The following is a 24,032-nucleotide window of genomic DNA, read 5'->3' as shown; positions in this document are numbered from 1 at the left end:
CCTGGCTGGCAAAGCTCTTGCTTTACACATGGAGGTCCCGGGTTCGATTCCTGGTGGGGTAGAAACATTTTGATGCGTTTCCTTACACCTGTTGTCCTGTTCACCAAGCAGCAAGTAGGTACCTGGGTGTTAGTCAACTGGTGTGGGTCGCATCCTGGGGGACAAGATTGAGGACCCCCAATGGAAATAAGACAGTCAGTCATCGATGACATATTGCCTTTCTTGGGTTATCCTGGGTGGCTAACCCTGCGGGTTAAAAATCCAAACAAAATCCTATCCCTATCAGTTGAGGGACTGAGCACCTCTTATCAAAGTAGAGAGACTGAGCACCTCTTATCAAAGTAGAGAGACTGAGCACCTCTTATCAAAGTAGAGACTGATCACCTCTTATCAAAGTAGAGAGACTGAGCACCTCTTACCAAAGTAGAGAGACTGAGCACCTCTTATCAAAGTAGAGAGACTGAGCACCTCTTTTCAAAGTAGAGAGACTGAGCATCTCTTATCAAAGTTGAGGGACTGAGCACCTCTTATCAAAGTTGAGGGACTGAGCATCTCTTATCAAAGTAGAGAGACTGAGCACCTCTTATCAAAGTTAAGGGACTGAGCACCTCTTATCAAAGTTGAGGGACTGAGCATCTCTTATCAAAGTTGAGAGACTGAGCACCTCTTATCAAAGTAGAGAGACTGAGCATCTCTCATCAAAGTTGAGGTACTGAGCACCTCTTATCAAAGTTGAGGGACTGAGCACCTCTCATCAAAGTTGAGGTACTGAGCACCTCTCATCAAAGTTGAGGTACCGAGCACCTCTTATCAAAGCTGAAAAATTGATCACCTCAAAGTAGTTCTCTACTCTTCCACCGCCATCTCCCAGTGTTTATTAACCTCAAGGGAGGTTCTTTGATGCCAGTGAGGGACTCTTGATCGAAGAAATGAGATCTCTTCTCTTCCTTGGATTAGGCCTCATTGCCTTCCATTCCTCAGGTACTGTATGACCCCTATGGGTTTAGTGCTTCTCTTGTAAATGTAATAATAATCTAGTATTTCTCTATGGGAAAGTGGAGAATTCTTCCTTCATCAGCCACGTGAGTTGTAAGAGGAGACTAAAATGCCGGGAGCAAGGGGCTAGTAACCCCTTCTCCTGTATACATTACTAAATGTAAAAAGAAGAAAAGCTTTTGTTTCTTCTTTTTTTTTTTTTTGGGTCACCCTGCCTCTGTGGAGATGGTCGGTGTTAGAAAAAAGAATCTAGTATTTTTTCTCTATTGGATTGGAAAATCTGCTAGTTAGTAAAATGTCTCCAAAGTGAAGATAGCCAGGCATTATACATGTATCTTATTCATCAGATTTTTGCTATTATATATCATTAGTGTAATAATACATGCTAAATTAGATCACAATCGCAAAACAAATTTGTTTTATAAATGTCTCAGGCTCGTTCAAACAGATTCTTGTGAAGTGCGAACTGTCTGGATTTTATTAAAGTAGTTTTTATGTTATTTTACTTTCAGCTTTCTTCATTATTAATAATGATTAATTAATTAAAAACTTTTTCTTTCTGCTTTTTTCATTATTAATAAAGATTAATAAATTAAAAAATAAATAAAATATTTTCTCTTGCTCTAAACTGCTAATTCTTTTTTTTCTCTTCTAGTTTAGTTGTTTACACTTGTATAATGTATATCACACCGTATATAATGTTTGCAGAAGGGTGCTTTACACTACAGTTTTTAAACTGCAACATTAACACCCCTCCTTCAGAGTGCAGGCACTGTACTTCCCATCTCCAGGACTCAAGTCCGGCCTGCCGGTTTCCCTGAATCCCTTCATAAATGTTACTTTGCTCACACTCCAACAGCACGTCAAGTATATAATGTTCAAACTTGCCTTGGGCTGTGACACCTGATTTCTCTCATAACACATAAATCAATGTTCTCGACTCTTTGTAAAACTTGAATCTGAAGTGTTCTTCAGTAATTGCAAACTCACAAAATAATACACCACAATTGTGCTATTTAAAAATAAGTTCAAGTAAAGGATGTTTTGGTGCAAGCACTTGTACTTTATTTTTCCCAGTCAACAGGTTTTATTCCAACAATAACCTCTGATAAATCTCTCTTACTCGTAAAATATTTACTTTAGCCTACGACTGAATATTCACTTTATCAAAGAAAGAATTTCATTTACATAACACCACGCTTTTCCTGTTTCCTATTTTACATTCCTGCTTATATTTTTAATTCTAATTTAGAATAAAATTAAAAATTAAAATTTTGATAGTTTTTGGTGCACCAGTGAAACTATTTTCCTGGACATACAGTAAATGTTTTTTTTTTTTTTTTGATATTTGGAAGTACTGTACTTAATTCAGGATTACAATTTCTAGAAGAGTTTAGTCTTTTATTCTAATTATGTTTTAAATACGCATCTAGATATTTTAAATATGTAGGCATGTTGAAACGTTCATTAAGAGGTTTTAGTTTATTTTAATATTATTTTTTTAAAATGATATTCTCATGTCAAATGTTGTATTTTCATTTTATTTTAATTCCCATCCCTAAAATTGAAATTTAAAAAAAGATTCCTATAAAGCACAAAACAATAAAATCTTTTCTAATGATTTACATTAAGAGAATGACTGTATTTAAAAAACTTGCTGCTCTTTCACAAAATAATGGCACTTGTACTCACTCGCATGAAAATGTTATCACTGATTATTTTTCTCTTAATATATTTTGTAAATTTTATTGTGATAAATTTAGTAAATTTCTGTACACAGAAAACCCTCTTATAAAGTGACAGTACATAACGTGATTTTGTCTCAGCGTGATTGAAACAATGCATCCTTTTCTGCGTAGGACCTCAAATAGCCTTGATAGTACCCCCCATAAACATGGAAACATCACGTTATATGCAGTCTTGGTAATCTGCATGGTGGAAATTTTCCCCTCCTAGCCAAGTTGGACCTAAGGATTGAGTGTTTGGAGAGACACTGCCACCCAAGCCACCCACAGTCCATCTGCAAGCGTTGTGTGCATTACTCTGTTAATCAAATGACATTGTATATTTTCATTACCCCGTCTAGTTTCTGCAAATTAACCAAAGTACCCAAGAGGCATACGAGTGATGCTGGAGGTGCCAAGAAGAATAAGAGTAAAGCTTTGACAATATTGAAGAAAGTGGAAATTTTAGGTATGCTATGAAGTGGTGCATGTTTGATGTGATTCAGACTGCTCACACTTTTGGTCAGAAAGAATCCATCATCCATACAATTTGAGACAATAAAAAGCAAATAAGAGCTTGTGCAATGAGCAGTGCAGATTGTGATCTGATGAAAAGACTGAAAGAGGGGGGCATTGACTCTGAAATTATCTCCAAGTAATCTCATGGTAAGTGTTTATTGCTCATGAGATGGGTATCTCAGTAGCACATGCCATCAAGAACATATATTGGCAATGAAGAAAAGAAGTGCAGCTGATTTCAGGCTGCCTCTCTGTGCTAATGTAACAGGTAATTTAAAGTGCAAGCCTATATTAATTTATCATGCAGAGAATCTCCATGCTGTAAAAGATCAAGACAAAACCTGTTCCCCTATTATTTGGCAGTCTAATAAAGCAACATGGATGACTGAGGCCCTTTTTCTCGATTGATTCAATCATTATTTTATTCCTGTGATCAAGATGTAACTGGCCAGAAAGAACTTTGTAGTATTCAGATTTCTCCATACTCTTGGTAATTCCCCGGGAGATGGGTGTTCAAAAAAAGAATTTAGTATTTTTCTCTATTGATGAAAATCTCTATATAAATGTTCCAAATTAAGCCAGCATTATCATGTATCATTCATCATGTTTTTGCATTAGTTATCATATGAATACAACATGCTAATAGATCAATAAGAAACAAATTTGTTTCTCCAAATGCCAATATCGCTCAAACAGATTCTTGTAAGTAACTGTCTGGATTTTATTAAAGTAGTTCTTATGTTATTTACTTTCAGCTCTTCATATATATGAAATTAATAAACTTTTCTTTCTCTTTATTCATTATTACTAAAATTAACTAAATTAAAAATAAATAAATATTTTCTGTCAGGATGCTAATTCCTTTTTCTCTCAGTTTCAGTGTTTCATATTATACAGTGTCATAGTCAAACTTGCCTTGGCTGGAACCATGATTTCTCCATACACACATAAACAATGTTCTCACTTTTAAAACTCTGAATCTAACTGTCCTTCAGATCAAACCACAATACTCCACAAGCTTTTACAATGTTCAAGTAAGGATGTTTGAAGCTCATGTCTATTTTCCCATGATCACAGGTTTATTCAAAATAACCATAAACCTTACCTCAACAACTCTTCTAGCCTCCTGACATATCACTTTTAAGATTCATTTACTAACACCACCCTGTTTCCTATTTTACATTCCTGTTAATTTTTAATTTAATTTAGAATAATTAAAATTAAATTTATAGTTTTTTAACCAGTGAAACTATTTTCCTGCTACATCAAACGTTTCTTTTTTTGATGATTTAGTACTTACTTAATTCAGATTACAATTTCCTAGAAGAGTTTAGTCTTTTCTAATATGTTTTAAATACCATCTGATATTTTCAATATGTAAGCAGTTGATCCTCATTAAAGTTTTAGTATTTTAATATTTTTTAAACGATATTCTCATTCAATGTTGTATTTTCATTAAATCCATCCAATTGAAATTAAAAAGATTCAAGCTAAACTAACCTCAATTGTTTCATTAAGAATGACTTATTTAAACTTCTCTTTCCAAATAATGCATTTACTCCTCCCATGATAATGATATCACATATTTTTCTTTAATATATCTTTGAAATTTTATTTGATAATTTATCAATTTCTTACACAGAACTCTTTATAAGTGACAGACTAACTTATTTTGTCTCACGTGATTCAAACAATGCATCCATCTTCATAGGCCTCAAATAGCTTTGAAGTCTCCCATAAACATCACGTATATGCAGTCTTAGTAACGCATGGTGAAATTTTCCCTTAGCAAGTTGATCCTAAGGATTAGTTTGAGACACTGCCACCCAACACCCACAGTCCATCTGCAGCATTGTCATTACCTTAATCAATGACATTATATATTATAGTTTGAAATTAACCATCCGTAGGCATATATAACTGAGGTGCCAAGAAGAATAAGAGTAAAGCTTGACAATTTGAAAAGTGAAATTTCAGTCATGTCTATGAAGGGCATGTTTGATGATTCAGACTGCTCACACTTTGGTCAGAAAAACATCATCCATACAATTTGAGATAACTAACACAATAGACTTGTAATGCATGCAGCATTGTATCTATAACACTGAAAAGGGGCATTAACTGAAATTATATCAAGTAATCTCACTGGTAGTGTTTATCTATGAGATATCTCAGTGCACATGCCATCAGAAATAGTTTGGCAATGAAAAAGATGAGCTGATTTCAGGCTGCCTCCTGTTAATGAACAGGTAATTTAAAGTGCCTTATTAATTATCATGCAGAGAATCTCCATGCTGAAGATCTAAAAAACCTGTCCTATTTTTGCATCTAATAAACACATGGATGACTGAGGCCTTTTCTCGATTGATTCAATCATTATTTTATTCCTGTGATCAAGACTTGTACTCCTAGAAAGGGACTTTGTAGTATCAGATTTCTCCAACTCTGGTAATTCCTCATAGTCATATTTTTGGTAACGAAATACCAACACCATTAACTAAAATCCTCAATGTTTACAGTCTGTGGATCCCAAATGAAGGTTCTAGCCATCTGTTGACATCTTTATTGGCTAATGGATCGAGTATAGTACCTGCATGCAAACAATGAAATGCTCTATTACTAGAAATATACCATCTGACCAGCATGCTAGATTATGTTGTTTGATTTTGATACATTTAAGGATAAATATTTCATTACCCAATGCCTCCATCTCCCCATCATGCAAGACTGGGTCAATCTGTCTTCTTGATGAATAATCTTTTCTTGAATGGAATTAGGTCAGAAATTGTACTCAGAGACTGTGAGACCAAGGTATCTGAATGACGAAATAAATGTTAGAAGAGGATGACTGAGAACCAACATTACATAAATTGCAATTTTAATAGACCCTGTCATGTCTAGAGCATTTTTCTTATATAGGTTTGGAGCAAGCAGTATGCTTAATGCACCTCAGTAGTATTGCATGTAAAAACTAGACTCATTAGATACCATTAACTTTAACTCTGCATGAATATCACACAATAATCAAGTTATCCACCCAGCCTGTGATTACTCACTGTACAACATACATGAGAGGTATAAGATAAACTGTTAATCATGCTTAATATTTTAAAAGATGGGTTGAGTTTTGAAGATTGTGGCTAATCCATTTTACCATTTGTCTTTACTAACCTACATCTTCCATATGTGCTGATTTTCAGGAACTATCCTCCATGTTATGAGGTTTACTGTATACACTTTCTTATTACTATGTATTGCCACATATCCTATCCATAAAATCTACATTTATAATGTATTTGACATATTTAAATTCACATGTCTATATATCAGGTAGATTCTATCAAAGATGTACATGACTCCCTTCAGGAGCCTAACATCAAAAGCAGCACTGTGGCTCCACCTACAGAATTCTCAATTACACTTAGCTTCTGCCAGCTGCATCGATTCAAGTAATATCACATACTATTTATATTTATCATTGTTTATTGCATTTTTGTTCAATGAAAATTGTATCATGGTTTCATAATTCAATTTCGTCTTTCTCACTATAGAATAATTGAAGCTTGTCCATACTGTTTTCATATAGCCTTTTGTATTTCTTTGAATTATTCTAGATATATCAAATTTTATGCAATACTTCAATAAATTAATTTTTCTAGTTAAAATCTCAACCACATTATTCATGATTAAAACTTGCAAATCATTTACACAACATTTCAAATTTGCAGTGATTTTGCACATAATGTTGAAAAATTGTTGTACCAATAAGGCTTCAGTGCATTTAGCATTGTTTATAACTCTAATGCATTTATACATATCATTTATTATTAAGAAAATCAGAGATTAAATTAGATAGTTATATCCCTTCTGTCTGCCAGTAGTTAATCCTTCAAGGCATGTATTTGGGACTGACCACTTTGGAGTGAGCAGTAACTATTAGTGAAGGATTCAGGACCGTAATCTTTATATAGCCAACTTGAGTCCTGAAATGAAGTAATGCTGCATCTAGAAAGGTCAGATATTGCATTTGAGGGAATGTTCATCTTTAAGTATATGCCTCTAAACTGTTAATTACTGGCACTCTAAAACAGTGATTATGTGTGAGTGAGGTGAAGTGTTAATGATGATAATCTTTGGGATTATTCATGCCTCCGTGGAACGGCCATTTTAAAAAACATAAACTTTGGAAGAAAAATAATATATGAAGACTTGGTCCTTGTTGGAGCTTTAATCCATGTTTATTGTCCATTAGTTGCTTGTGATTAAAGCTCACTGCTGAGAATTGTCCATAAATGATCGATGCATGCATCTTCTTCAATGTGTTGTTATACACTTCACATAAACCCTTGGTCTTAGAAGTTTATGTACAGACTTAAGCCTTGTACATTGAGTGCTTGTTTTATTGTAAATAATAATTATTATATTATAACAAAAATTATAACATTTAACTGCCTCAATCTTTACTCTGTTATTAAGTAAAATCTGTCTGGTCAACACGTTTTTTACAGATAATTTATAATATTTGATGTATCTTAGTTGATAACCAGCCTTATGCAGTGTCCCAAGTCTTCTACCCACCAATAGAATGGTACCATCCAACCTTGTTTACACTGTGTGCTCCTCACTGACAGACAACTTACCACTAAGTGCATTACAAATTAGACCTCTGCTGTCAGCAATGAATACCATTCATAACATACAAGTTATATTAATCTTACTATTTTTTTTTTTAAAAATTGGTTTGTCATGAATCTTGCTCCGGCCATGGTGTGCTAAACATTTGGATGATTTTTCCATTTCACCTAGATTGAGAATAAATTTTAACCATAGCCATTATAATTTTTATGAGCTACCTTGTCTTCTCTTTCTATCAATGCTAAAAATATTATGATGTGTGAATGACCTTTATCGAGTAAATATTTCTGTTATATGTTATTACAAACATGAATATTTAATTTTAATATTGTGCAGAACTTGTAATCATTTAGCAACAACAATGTAACATTGTAATGTGAATTTTGAAATGAGCACATAAAGCTATAATGAAATTGTTAAAGTAAGAATTGAAAATCTAAGGCTCTGCATTAATCAGTCAGTTTGCTTATGCCTTTAATGCATTATAGCTTGCTTCTGCATTTAACAGTCAGTTCAGACCTATAATCAGGTCAGGTCTAGCATTCCCTGCTATACAAGTAGGTTCAGTGGCTGCTGCTGACACAGGTAGTTCTACGCGCATCAGGTCAGGTTGGCACGCCGCAACATCAGGTCAGGTTCGGACCCCGTGCAGCTCAGGTAGCAGGTTCAGACTACGCCTGTGTAACGGTCAGGTTCAACACGCCGATAACTGGTAGGTTTCTAATAGCGCCTCAGACTTGGTCAGTTCCTGATACGCGCCATAGACAGAGGTTAACTATGCCTGCCACATCTCGTCAAACCGCTAAATCAGTGGTTCAGGACTATTGCCTGCTTAACATGGTCAGGTTACTATGCCTTGCGATCAGTCGGTTGGCTACTGCCGTATACATCAGTCAGTCGGCTCGCCCTGCAAACATCAGGTCAGGTTGGCACTGCCCCTGCATACATCAGGTCAGGTTCGGACTGCTGTGAATCGGCAGGTGAACGCCTGTTGAATGATCAGTGCAGGTTCCAGACTACGCCTGCTTTACATCTATGTCGGCAGACTAGTGCCTCTTATCTTTTGGCAGTTCAGACTCCTGCCCTGCTAGCATGGTAGGTTCCAACTATGCCGCTGTTAACATAGGTCAGGTCCAGAAACTACTCCCACAACTTTCAGGTCAGTTCCAGAACAATGCCTGCTTACAATCAGGTCAGGTCCAGCTACTGCCTTGCACATCAGGTCGGTTCCAGCTATGCCTGCTATACATCAGGCTTCAGGTTCAGATCACACCCGCATAATCAGGTCAGGTTCATGACTACGCCCTGCATTACCATCAGTCAGGCAGACTACTGCCTGCCATACATCAGTCAGTTCGACTACTGCTCTGTCTTCAATGAGTCAGTTCAGACTACTGCCTGTTATACATCAGGTCAGTTCGATACGCCTCACCAGTCAGGTTCAGACACGCCCTGCAACATCGGTCAGGTTCCAGACACGCCCCTGCTACATGGTCAGGTTCAGACTAGTCCTGACCTATCATCAGTCAGGTTCATGAGCCCTGCTTACACAGGTCAGTTCTAGACTTGCCCTTATACATCAGGTAGTTCAGACTACTGCCCCTGCTTATTCATAGGTCAGGTCCAGACTACTGTTCCCTTTCTATATGGTCAGGTTCGACTATCTCCTCTTCATACATCAGTTGTTTTGCACGCCCGTATACATCAGGTCAGGTTCAGACACGTCCTCTTATACATCAGTAGGTTCAGACTGCCCGCTTATAATCAGTCAGGTTCTGGCTACTGCCCTGCTTATAACCAGTCAGTCTGGATGCACCCCGTGTTACATCAGGTCAGTTCTAGCCATCCCCTGCAACATAGGTCGCCCCTGCTTATACATCAGGTCAGGTTCCGGGCTACTGCCCCTGCTTATACATCAGGTCAGGTTCCGGGCTACTGCCCCTGCTTATACATCAGGTCAGGTTCCGGGCTACTGCCCCTGCTTATACATCAGGTCAGGTTCTGGGCTACTGCCCCTGCTTACACATCAGGTCAGGTTCTGGGCTACTGCCCCTGCTTATACATCAGGTCAGGTTCTGGGCTACTGCCCCTGCTTACACATCAGGTCAGGTTCTGGGCTTCTGCTATAAACCAAAAATCACTGTAAAGTGAATCATAGCTTTTTTTCACTTTCAAATTAATATAAAAGCTTGATAACATATTTTCACTATTATATATTAATTGAGCAGTATAGCTAGGCCTAAAAAATGCATATACAATATACACATTACTTACCTGAAAATATTTTCATCCTTAGCTTATAGTGAGTGGTGAATATATTTATTGTAGGAGGTCTGGATAAATGAAGAATGGGTATATGTAATTGGCATATACAGTGGACCCCCGCATAACGATTACCTCCGAATGAGACCAATTATGTAAGTGTATTTATGTAAGTGCGTTTGTACGTGTATGTTTGGGGGTCTGAAATGGACTAATCTACTTCACAATATTTCTTATGGGAACAAATTCGGTCAGTACTGGCACCTGAACATACTTCTGGAGTGAAAAAAATATCGTTAACCGGGGGTCCACTGTAATTGGTGAAACACTGTAAAGCGAGGTGCCATGAAGTGAGGTCCTCCTGTATGTGCCCTCTGGAAATGAATTATTATTATTATTGTTATTATTATTTTTTAACACAGTGGCCATCTCCCACCAAGGCAAGGTGACCCAAAAAAAGAAGTTTTCTTCTTCATACATTTAGTAATTTATACAGGAGAAGGATTTATTAACCCCCTTGCTCCTGGCATTTCAGTTGCCACTTACAAAACACATGGCTTATGGAGGAAGGATTCTTCTTCACTTCTTCATGGAGAATTATTATTATTATTAATATTTTTTTTTTTTTAACAAGTCGGCCATCTCCCACCGAGGCAGGGTGACCCAAAAAAGAAAGAAAATCCCCCAAAAGAAAATACTTTCCTCATCATTCAACACTTTCACCACACTCACACATTATCACTGCTTTTGCAGAGGTGCTCAGAATACAACAGTTTAGAAGCATATACATATAAAGATACACAACATATCCCTCCAAACTGCCAATATCCCAAACCCCTCCTTTAAAGTGCAGGCATTGTACTTCCCATTTCCAGGACTCAAATCCGACTATATGAAAATAACCGGTTTCCCTGAATCCCTTCACTAGATATTACCCTGCTCACACTCCAACAGATCGTCAGGTCCCAAGTATCATTCGTCTCCATTCACTCCTATCTAACACGCTCATGCACGCTTGCTGGAAGTCCAAGCCCCTCACCCACAAAACCTCCTTTACCCCCTCTTTCCAACCCTTTCAAGGATGACCCCTACCCCTCTTTCCTTCCCCTATAGATTTATATGCTTTCCATGTCATTCTACTTTGATCCATTCTCTCTAAATGACCAAACCACCTCAACAACCCCTCTTCTGCCCTCTGACTAATGCTTTTATTAAAAGGCATTATAATTATTGTTATTATTAATGGCATTATTATTATTACTGATATTATTATAATTATATAATTATTTATAATGAATAGGCTAGGGAAAACATAGTACATACAAATAAAATTCTGAGAAAAGGGAAACAACTCTATTGTACATTATTGATTTGAAAAATCATGAAGCAAGGAAAAGAATGGGAATAGAAAAAACTCACTATAAATGAAATAAGAAATGTAAAAAGAGCCGTGTATTAAGGTCTCTAAATGAAGTCCTCAGTTAAAGGTAGAAATATACTGACCATTCTTCATTTCCAGTTTTATGGTGCTTCTTTTTAATCACTGTCTAGTGTATATTACCTTACTAGAAGCAGGAATACCTGGGATATACCTGGAGGGTATTCTGAGGGTCAACACCCCAGCCTTATGGTGGATCAGGGCCTGATTAACCAGGCTGTTATTGCTGGCCGCACACAAACTGACATACAAACCACAGCCCAGCTGGTGAGGAACTCACTTTAGGTGCCTGTCCAGCTCTCTCTTGAAGACCACCAGGTATCTATTAGTAATTCCCCTTATGTATGCTGGGAGGCAATTGAACAGTCTTGGGCCCTTGACACTCATTGTGTTGTCTCTTCGTGCATTCATGGTGCCCCTGCTTGTCATTGGGAGGATGTTGCATCTCCTGCTGAGTCTTGCTTTCATAGGGAGTGATTTCCATGTACAGATTTGGGACTAGTCCTTGGATTTTACAAGTGTATATTATTATGTATCTTTCTTGCCTGCATTCCAAGGAGTACAAGATCAAGAGACTTCAACCATTCCCAGTAATTTAGATGCTTTACTGTACTTGTACGTGCAGTGAAAGTTCTCTGTATACTCTCCAGGCCAGCAGTTTCGCCTGCCTTGAAAGGGGCTGTTCATGTACAGCAATATTCCAGCCTAGAGAGAACAAGCAATTTCAAGGCTTTCATTTTTAACTTCTAAATGCCATATTCGAACAGCTTAAAAATTTCAACAATAGCTATAACTGAGGAAAGGTTGAAAGTTGATGTCCCTTAGCGTACTCGTGTCTCCCCTGCTTTTCACTGGGGGGGATGTTGCACTGCCTGTCAAGTCTTTTGATGAGTTCCAAGAGTTTTTCTACTCCCAGAGCCTAGTAGGAATATTATATCAAAGTCAAAAAGGTCAAAGATTTATTTCCTCACAATACAATGTCTGAAGAGAGATGGATGACATTTGGTTGTACATTCAGAAAGCCCATAGTTATGCAGAACATTTCGGGCAATGCTAATCCTAGCTTAAGAATGCAATGGCTTAAATTATTGTATGTTTATATTATATGTTTACATATATGGTGAAAGTGTTTCTTTCTTGGGTCACCCTACCTCAGTGGGAGACAGCCAGCATGTTGAAAAATATATAAGGGCATTAAAGGTATACAAACAACAGATTTAGGCATTGTCCATAAATTGATGGTATTAAGTAATGAATAAATAGAATAAACAGACAGACAACTGTTTCATTATATATGGCTATATGAATAAAAATGTGATTTATTTTCAGTATTATTTCAAAATTTAATGTGAATTTCAGGCACCTTAGTCTAGTAGCCCAAGAATTTTTCTTAAAGCTAGACAAGGGTTTCCTGCTGTCTGTGTATGATGTACTGGAACCCTTACTGCCGAGTCTTCACTCCAGAAGCATTCACACAGAGTTGAAGAAACTGAAGACACCAATTACATTTTCTGCAATGAAGGTATATTGTGATGCAAATTATTATACATTATTATAGTATTCATTAAATGATCCTATTATTGATACAATTTCATTAAGAAAAGATGTAATTTCTTATCAATATTGGTTCTTATTATTTTTCATTGATATCACTGTCCTTAAGATTTAATTTGGCAGAATCTACATACAACTGATGAAGGGCCTCATGTTGAACGTGTGTGTGTTGCTGGGCTGCAGGTTCGCTTCTCTTTCTCACCACGCGGAACTGTCTTGGGCAATCATGGTGTTCAGAATGATGTTTTGGAGTGGTTCCTGACCTCACTTGGAGCAACACTTACTGAGGTCAAAAAATTATACATTAGTCAGATAACTTAGGTTAATGAAAGGTAGCATTCTGTTCTAAATTGTAGCTAGTTTTAGGTAAAACGTTAGACATGTAAATTACCTAAAAAATTTCATTAGTTGAAAATATATGAAAGAGGGAGCACTGTAAGTAATTTTTTTTCATATATTGAACACTCATATTTGTGGTAATTGTCATTTCAAATTAATAATATTTAGCCAGATAAAATGGTATAACAGTTTATATAACCATGCAGCATAATACTTATGAAGTAATAATTATTTTTCTCTCACTGTTAAGGTAAAAAAAAAAAGTATCATATTATAAGTAAAGAATGAACAGTGTGATGTGTGAGTATCATTCAGAGAATTTGGGTGTATTATTATTATTATTATTATTATTATTATTATTATTATTATTATTACTATTATTATTATTAAGGGCTTTCTTTTATTTCATAAAAGAAACAAAAATTGGTATATCTGAATGTTCATCTGCCAGCACCTCACCACATAGCTCATCACTGCTCACCACACAGCTCAATACATAGCTCATCACTGCTCACCACACAGCTCAATACATAGCTCATCACTGCTCACCACACAGCTCATCACACTTTCCTCCACACAGCTCACCACATAGCTCATCACACTGCTCATCACACAGCTCACCACACAGCTCACCACACAGCTCATCACACTTTTCATCACACAGCTCATCAAAATGTCCACCACACAGCTCATCACACAGCTCACCACACAGCTCACCACACAGCTCACCACACTGCTCACCTCACAGCTCATCACACTTTTCACCACACAGCTCACCACACAGCTTACCACACAGCTCACCACAGCTTACCACACCACTCACCACACTGCTCACCACACAGCTCACCACACAGCTCACCACACTGCTTACTACACAGCTCACCACACTGCTTACCACACAGCTCACCACACAGCTCACCACACAGCTCACCACACAGCTCACCACACAGCTCATCACACAGCTCACCACACTGCTCACCACACAGCTCACCACACAGCTCACCATACTGCTCACCATACTGCTCACCACACTGCTCACCACACAGCTCACCACACAGCTCACCACACAGCTTACCACACAGCTCATCACACAGCTCACCACACAGCTCACCACAGCTCACCACACAGCTCACCATATTGCTTACCACACTGCTTGCCACACAACTCACCACACAGCTCACCACACTGCTCACCACACAGCTCATCACACAGCTCACCACACAGCTCACCACACAGCTCACCACATAGCTCATCACACAGCTCACCACACAGCTCACCACACAGCTCATCACACTTTTCATCACACAGCTCATCAATATGTCCACCACACAGCTCATCACACAGCTCACCACACAGCTCACCACACAGCTCACCACACTGCTCACCTCACAGCTCATCACACTTTTCACCACACAGCTCACCACACAGCTTACCACACAGCTCACCACAGCTTACCACACCACTCACCACACTGCTCACCACACAGCTCACCACACAGCTCACCACACTGCTTACTACACAGCTCACCGCACTGCTTACCACACAGCTCACCACACAGCTCACCACACAGCTCACCACACTGCTTACCACACAGCTCACCACACAGCTCATCACACAGCTCACCACACTGCTTACCACACAGCTCATCACACAGCTCACCACACTGCTTACCACACAGCTCACCACACAGCTCACCACACAGCTCACCACACAGCTTACCACACAGCTCATCACACAGCTCACCACACTGCTTACCACACAGCTCACCACACAGCTCATCATATTGCTTACCACACTGCTTGCCACACAACTCACCACACAACTCATCGCACAGCTCACCACATTGCTTACTCCTTTTATATATATTGCTTGTCTGTAACTCACTAAATAGCCAGCAATATGGGTGCTATTTACATATAGTATATAATCCTGTAATCATGGAGTAATAACCAGTCAGAAGGTTTATCTTGCATCTGTTCTTAGTTGATACATAGAATATTTTCGGTTTAATGTAATTTTTGTTAGATTCTCTTTTTGAATGAAAAATCAAAACTAACAAAGGTTTTATTCCTAACTATTTTACAAATACTGTGTTGAATTGTATCAGATTCTTCCCGTTGCTTTAATATAATATGTGCATTTGGAAATATGAGAATATTAAAGTTAGACCTTTTGTTATATATTTTATAATATACATATTTATATTATATTTATATTTATATTAGCAGTTTGGAGGGATATGTTGTGTATCTTTATACGTATATGCTTCTAAACTGTTGTATTCTGAGCACCTCTGCAAAAGCAGTGATAATGTGTGAGTGTGGTGAAAGTGTTGAATGATGATGAAAGTATTTTCTTTTTGAGGATTTTCTTTCTTTTTGGGTCACCCTGCCTCGGTGGGAGATGGCTGACTTGTTGAAAAAAAAAAATTATATTCAGCAAATGTAACTAACAATTAACAACAAAAATGGTTATTTTTTGTTTTACCTCCATGGCCATCGCCCACAAAGGCAGGGCAGCTCGACGAAAATACATTCACTATCATTTATTCGATCACTGGCTATTTTTTTAACTAATAAATATGATCCATAATTTTGTCAACAGATGAAGAACGTCTCGATCAGAATTGGACATTACGAGAGACAATCAATACCATGGGATAAGTTGGTAGTGGACTTTGTAGACCATGCCAAGTATCAACTAGTACAGCAGGTAATATGTCTTGCATATCTATTTGGTCAATAGTATAAACCAGCATGTTGTAATATTTCAATCCATTCTCACACTATGAGCAGTAATTATACAAATTTAAACATTTCTTTGTTAAATATAGTCATATCATCGTCGAATGTGCTGTGACTTTTTTTTTTCCTTTAATTTGCCTTTATGTGCCTAATCCATCCTAACTAGGAATAAAAAAATAACCTCTGTAAATTTAGATGAAACATTAAATTGATGTTGAAAATTTCACAGAAAATAATGTAGTAAAATGAGGATAGGTTGAATATATGTAGTGTAGCCAAAACAAATTTTTGTTTAATATGTAATTATTGTAATTCATATTCAGTGCATGTAGAGTACAGTATTGTTTTTGTATAGTAATTTTACACAAAATATTACCCTGCTCACACTCCAGCACCTCGTCAAATCCCAAAAACCATTCATCTCCATTCAGTCCTATCTTTCAACGTAGGATGATAGACAGCAACCACCCAGGAAGGTACTACTGTCCTGCCAAATTAGTGTAAGACAGAAACCTGTACGTATTTGTTTTACATGATGATAGGAGGGCTGGTGTCTTTTTTGTGTCTCATAAACACACAAGGTATATCTTGCTACTTTTACTTACACTTAGGTCACACTACACATGAATGTACAGGTTTATGTATAGACACTCACCTAGAGTTTTCTTTGATTTTTTATTAATAGTTCCTGTTCTTATTATTTTGCCTTTCATATCCATGGGGACATAGAATAAGAATTTTTCCTTCATAAGCCATGAGTCTTGTAAAAGTCAACTAAAATGCCAGAAGCAGTGGGCTAGTAACCTCTTTTCCTGTATAGCTTACTAAAAATAAAAAGAAGAAAACCTATTGTGAAATTAGAATTATCAATAACACTAGATCAAGAAATTTAATAAAGGGGTTCGATTCCTGGAAAACGTAAGTACAGTGGTACCCCGAGTTTCGTACAGCTCCCAACTTGAACATTTATGTAAGTGTATTATTGTAAGTGTATTTTTGGGGGTTTGAAATGGACTAATCTAATTTACATTATTCCTTGTGGGAACAAATTCGTTCGGTAATGGCACTCGAACAGCCTTCTGTAACGAATTATGGCTGAAACTCGGGGTACCGCTGTATCTTCATTCATTGAAATATGTTTTCCCATTGTTTTTCAGTGCACATTTCAGCCAGAGGTTTGTTGTGAATAAACAAAGCTCTTGAATGTATCCCAGCCTGATGGATTAAGCACTTTCAACAAGATCTTATGTAGGTCTCTCGTGACGACTGTATTTTAATTCCAGTCATATTTCTTATGTAACATATGTTGAAAGAAAGAAGCTGTTGGAGTGTGAGCAGGGGAATATTTTGTGAAGGGATTCAGAGAAACTAGTTAGCCGGACCTGAGTCCTGGAGGTGGGAAGTACGATGCCTGCACTTTAAAAGAATTTGAGATATTTGCTGCTTCGAGTGACACCTGAACTGTCATATCTGTGCATCTCTGCAGAAATGGTGATATGTGTGAATGATAGTGAAAGTGTTTCTTTTTTGGGGTCACCCTTCCTCGGTGGGAGACGGCCAATGTGTTGAAAAAGAAAGTTGGCAGAGTTGTAAACCTCAGATGTTGATACAGTGTTCTCTGACTGTGTCTGTGGTACCCATAGTATTCTCTGACTGTCTGTGGTATCCATAGTGTTCTCTGACTATCTGTGGCACCCATAATGTTCTCTGACTGTCTGTGGCACCATGCTCTTCATTGGGTTTATTCACCACTCAACACTTCCTCCTTTCTCTTATCATTCTAGCATGTAGTTTTTTTTTTTATTAACACACTGGCCGATTCCCACCAAGGCAGGGTGGCCCGAAAAAGAAAAACTTTCACCATCATTCACTCCATCACTGTCTTGCCAGAAGGGTGCTTTACACTACAGTTTTTAAACTGCAACATTAACACCCCTCCTTCAGAGTGCAGGCACTGTACTTCCCATCTCCAGGACTCAAGTCCAGCCTGCCGGTTTCCCTGAACCCCTTCATAAATGTTACTTTGCTCACACTCCAACAGCACGTCAAGTATTAAAAACCATTCGTCTCCATTCACTCCTATCAAACACGCTCACGCACGCCTGCTGGAAGTCCAAGCCCCTCGCACACAAAACCTCCTTTACCCCCTCCCTCCAACCTTTCCTAGGCCGACCCCTACCCCGCCTTCCTTCCACTACAGACTGATACACTCTTGAAGTCATTCTGTCTTGTTCCATTCTCTCTACATGTCTGAACCACCTCAACAACCCTTCCTCAGCCCTCTGGACAACAGTTTTGGTAATCCCGCACCTCCTCCTAACTTCCAAACTACGAATTCTCTGCATTATATTCACACCACACATTGCCCTCAGACATGACATCTCCACTGCCTCCAGCCTTCTCCTCGCTGCAACATTCATCACCCATGCTTCACACCCATATAAGAGCGTTGGTAAAACTATACTCTCATACATTCCCCTCTTTGCCTCCAAGGACAAAGTTCTTTGTCTCCACAGACTCCTAAGTGCACCACTCACCCTTTTCCCCTCATCAATTCTATGATTCACCTCATCTTTCATAGACCCATCCACTGACACGTACACTCCCAAATATCTGAATACATTCACCTCCTCCATACTCTCTCTCTCCAATCTGATATCCAATCTTTCATCACCTAATATTTTTGTTATCCTCATAACCTTACTCTTTCCTGTATTCACTTTTAATTTTCTTCTTTTGCACACCCTACCAAATTCATCCACCAATCTCTGCAACTTCTCTTCAGAATCTCCCAAGAGCATGTAGTTTTATTATGTAGATTAGAGACCTGTTCTTTTGAGTATTTTCCATGCATAAATTCTGAGATAATGCATCTGGAGAAAGTCTGCATTAAAAAAAAAGTACATAGCTTGTGCTCTTTGAATCTGTAAGTATTATTTTTTTATTTTATGGTATTTCTATTATGTTAAGGAGTATATGAACAGGTGATAATAATTATGATTCACAAAAGTTTGTTTAGCTTGCAAATTAATTTAGTAAATACTTATAACAAGGGCTACTTTTATGATAGTCATGGCAATAGCAAACCCTCTATTTAATGGACTAATAGCAGGAAGTAGATGGCCAGTAATGGTGATTGTGGGCGATAGAGATGATATTGTTTTGTCATAAACATAATAATAACAGATAATTCTGTAACCAGCAGACTTTATTCGTTGTTTGTAAATTGAGTGAGCCAGAAGATTTTGTCACACACTTCCAGAATTGGTTATATCAAGGGTTTACCGTATAGCAAAATACTTATTTCTAAGGTTGCTGTAATGTTGTTGAGACATTAAAGAATAAGCGCAGTTCTACTTGGTCACGCTAACACAATCTACAGGGTGGTGAATTCAATAGGCACGTTGTATGGAAGATTGAATGTGGGAGTGAATTATTCATTAAATTATTTAGTAGCTTAGATTACTATCAGTAGTAAAGAATTTTAGTTCACTCTCACTAGTGATTTCTTGCCTTCAGTACTATTGACACTTTTTACCATTACTTTGCCATTTATAATACAGGTCGGCCATCACTAATCCGGCATTCGGTTATCCAGTTCCATCAGTAATCTGGCACTAATTTTGGCTAGCATAATTTCAAATTTCATCATTATACTGACTGAAGTCATTATACTAATTCCAATTTCATCATTATACTGACTCAGAAATTGTGCAGATGGTTGTAAATCCACAGCAGCAAGCCAGTGGAGGAGAAAGCAGTGATGAAAATGAGGAAGATGTAGTAGAAAGTGTCTCTATTGATAGGTTAATTAAGTGTATTCTAACCTAACCACTCTGTAATCCAGCAAACTCACTAATCCGGCACACTACAGGTCCCAATGATGCTGGATTAGTGATGGCCAACCTGTATAACAATGGCTGATTTTTTGTTGTTTGCTCTTGTGATTATTTTACCATCTTTAATATAACAGTTGTTGATTTAATATTTTGTTTATATGATTGTCATAGCTTGTACAGTATAGCACTTTGTGAGGCACTCATTTACACATATATATAACTTTCTTATGTAACAGCTGCCTTGATGAAGTCTTTGTTATTGTGTTGTTGAAAAATTTGAGTTTCATTGGCTAATTGGCATCTTCTGTGGTTTGCCTCTTCTGTAAGCTGCTTTTATTTACCATATAGAGTATTTATTTGGTATTTAAGTTTCTCGTTAGCCATATTGCACACAGTTTTTATACAATTTTCAGTTGCTTCTTCATGTGGGAAGTCACGGCTGTTCATAACAACTGCATCGGGAAAGTAATAGAGCTCATTTTGGACAGAGAAAACTTGAAGTGGTGTGATGTGGCCCAAATGAAAATGGAGTCAATAGCTGTTATTAGTGAGATGGCCACCAGGTGACTGTCTGTGCCAGCTTAAGCACACACTATAGGAAAGACCAAATTCCATGAGGGAGAACTGAGGTGAGTCCGTTGATGGCACTTAGAAACAAAGTAGTGCTAAGTAGAGTACACCTCTTTTTACGATACTCTTTTTCTCTTGAATGATGTTGGAGGAGAAGCTGTAATTGACCTGAACACAACAGTGACTCATCAAAAACATCTTTATGCAAAGTGGTAATAGGCCTTGAACCCCCCCAAAACATGAGCTTGGGATAAGATATAATGTCATTTGTCAATATCACAAAGTTTCTGTAAGCTGAAAAAAAAGACTGTAACTGGTTAATATTCAGCATAGGCATTATGAAGATATTGATCTCCAAACGTTGGTGTGAAACTACTTACGTATAGCCAGACTGTTAGGTAAACAGATAATTCCTGGTCTTCAAATACAGTGCCACATATTTTATTGGAAATTGAGCTGCAATGAGACAGGTCACACCCTGATGCACTGGATTTTCAAATAAAGAGGACTACTGCAGTCTTTCAGTAAAGAGGTAAACTTCCTTTAAACCAGATCTGATTGAAGAAGTGTAAGAGGAAAACAAGTGCTGAAAGGTCTAAGTGTTGTAAGGTTCCTCATCTGCATCCTCAGTTTGCCACCAAGAGCAGCAATGGAGATGGGTGTAGGGGTAGGAGGTGCTAAAATCAGGAAATAATCACTGTTGTGGAGATTGTGTACATCTGTCCAGCTGACATCTGTAGCAAGAGAAGACAATTTAATTCAGAAGTCAGTAGTGTATAACCTCAAAGTTTAGTTGAGCTGAAGGCCCTTCTTTGTAAATATTATTATTCATAGCTCAGGGAAAACCTGTAAATTCACTCTGCACATTCATTTCTTGAATAACCTGTGACTATCACAACAGGATCTGACATTCCCTCTCATTGTTAAAAAATATTAGGCTCCTTCTCATCATGCGAGAGAACCATCACAAGATTCCTGGCAGTCTTGAAAGTTTTGTCTTCACTCTTTCAGTGTGCTTCACTGGTGATTGATTTCTAGCATAGCTAAGGATAATTAGTGTGTTATCTCATTTATTTCTGCATGCTCTACACTTGCTTTATTTTTAAGGCATTGTTAATGTACCACACTATAGATATTGCTACCATAACCCTGGCAGAACTGCTCATTCAGTGTCTCAAAGAATATTGAAGTAACCCTAGTTATAAGTTACCATATTACTGCCTGCACTCTGAAGGAGGGGTGTTAATGTTGCAGTTTAAAAACTGTAGTGTAAAGCACCCTTCTGGCAAGACAGTGATGGAGTGAATGATGGTGAAAGTTTTTCTTTTTCGGGCCACCCTGCCTTGGTGGGAATCGGCCAGTGTGATAATAAATAATAATTACTGTGCCTGTCTGTAATAAATATAATATTTTATTATGCCTTTTTATAATTAGTGTATTGTATTTTACTATATTTCAGCTATTACAAATTGGTCTAGTTGTAAATTCTTTCTTTCTTTCAACACACCGGCCGTATCCCACTGAGGCAGGGTGGCCCAAAAAGAAAAACAGAAGTTTCTCATTTTAAATTTAGTAATATATACAGGAGAAGGGGTTACTAGCCCATTGCTCCCGGCATTTTTGTTGCCTCTTACAACACGCATAGCTTACGGAGGAAGAATTCTGTTCCACTTCCCCATGGAGTAGTTGTAAATTATCCATATTAAATTGTAAGTGTAATGGTCTATTTTCATTTACAAATATTTCCAATGAATATTGATAATTATAATACCATACACTTATTAACTTGTAAATGTGACACTGTTGAAAGTTATGAATGTTAGCACCGTATTTAACTGTGCCTACAGAAGTTGAACTCCAGGTTCTGGTTTCACCTCTTATCATTCACTTGACTGGAACTGTCATATCTACTTCTAAATTCATAAACACTCTTTAGTGCTTTTAGTATCCTACCACCTGTTCCAAACATTTGCAATACCTGCCACTTTTTTCCCCTATCTACCCTATCATATACCTTTTCTAAATACATTAATGCGACAAAAAATTCCTTACCTATTTCTAAGTACTGTATTTTTCACTTAATATATTTTTCAATGTTAATACTTGGTCTACATGACTTATGAAATCATAATAACACAATTGTAAACAAACCACAGAACAGGTGGCCTGGAGTGTTACGACTCACTCTCTGTGGGTTCAAACCCCACCTGTTTCATGGTTTAATTGGCCTATAATTTCCCTAACTTTCCTAAAACCCTTTTGTTTCTCTGCAGTCTACTTTCTTGCCATTAATTCTTTCCACAGGTGCCATATAACCCCTGAGGGTTTAACACTTTCCTGTGTCTATAATAGTAATACAATAGTTGTATCTGTGGAGATGAAGCTCTGGCTTCTTGCCCCTACCTTGTTACCATCAATTTATCAGAATCAGATAAAAATAAAAATTTTCATTTCATTGTACAGTATACAGTGTGTAGTTTACATTTAATAAAATACTGTCAAACACAATAAAAGCCACTAGTATGCATGAGCATTTTGGGCAGACTAATCCTAATGCTTACAGGCTACTTAAAACTTGACATTGGTTATGGAGTGGTAAATTTAATAATGTATTATTACAACAATGGGAGGCATTATTTTTTTTTTTACGTTGTGGAAACAACCTTAGATATGATGCTTGTAGTAATTAGATTTCTAACATTTCTCTGACCCATCTCCCTTTTTAATGGAATTACAAAATATTTAAGTACGTATACACTGAATATTAAATAAAATTTATTAAAACTTATTAATTTAATTTTTTGTGCCAAACTTCTATCTGTAATATTATTTTATTAACCCTCTGAATTGAAATAACTTCATGACCAAGATATTCCAGTTAAAGAAATAAGACTCTTATTGTGGTGATTATCATTACTGTATGGTCCGGGCTATACATGTATATATATTGCACTGTGCTTATAAATTTGTTTTTCTGATTAGGTATATGTTTTGGTATTGGGGTTAGATATTCTTGGCAACCCATACCAGAGACTGCGTGACCTCTCACAAGGTGTCAAAGACCTGATATACCAGCCAGCATTGGTAAGAAAGTTTTCTCATAAGTTGTCCATTTTCAAAGTATTTTATCCATAGTAGTATATTACAGACCATTCTGGAGAAATACCCTGACTTTGCTAGCTGTAAATAATGCATTACCATGTGTGTGTGTGTATGTGTGTGTGTGTGTGTGTGTGTATGTATGTGTGTGTGTGTGTGTGTGTGTGTGTGTGTGTGTGTGTGTGTGTGTGTGTGTGTGTGTGTGTGTGTGTGTGTGTGTGTGTGTGTGTGTATGCATATATTTGTACGCTCGTGTGCATATGTCTGTGAGTGTGCCCTCGTGTGTGCATGTGTGCGCACACTTGTGTGGGTG

At 37.5% G+C, this 24,032-nt stretch overlaps 1 protein-coding gene across 1 annotated transcript in view; it reads left to right on the top strand.

The window, feature by feature from the left end:
- LOC128701517 (intermembrane lipid transfer protein VPS13A-like) overlaps positions 1-24,032 on the top strand; it is a 146,394-nt gene that overhangs the window by 87,771 nt on the left and 34,591 nt on the right. The window contains exons 34-40 of the mRNA XM_070101533.1: positions 6,570-6,688; positions 8,383-8,504; positions 9,287-9,427; positions 12,897-13,096; positions 13,252-13,416; positions 16,072-16,179; positions 23,603-23,704. Coding sequence (XP_069957634.1) covers positions 6,570-6,688; positions 8,383-8,504; positions 9,287-9,427; positions 12,897-13,096; positions 13,252-13,416; positions 16,072-16,179; positions 23,603-23,704 — 957 coding nt within the window. The remainder of the gene's footprint in view (positions 1-6,569; positions 6,689-8,382; positions 8,505-9,286; positions 9,428-12,896; positions 13,097-13,251; positions 13,417-16,071; positions 16,180-23,602; positions 23,705-24,032) is intronic.

Source organism: Cherax quadricarinatus, chromosome 78 (genome assembly GCF_038502225.1).
Source record: "Cherax quadricarinatus isolate ZL_2023a chromosome 78, ASM3850222v1, whole genome shotgun sequence".
In the NCBI taxonomy this organism is placed as follows: Eukaryota; Metazoa; Arthropoda; class Malacostraca; order Decapoda; family Parastacidae; genus Cherax; species Cherax quadricarinatus.
The sequence above is the reverse complement of the archived record's forward strand: the minus strand, read 5'-3'. Positions and strand labels throughout refer to the sequence as shown.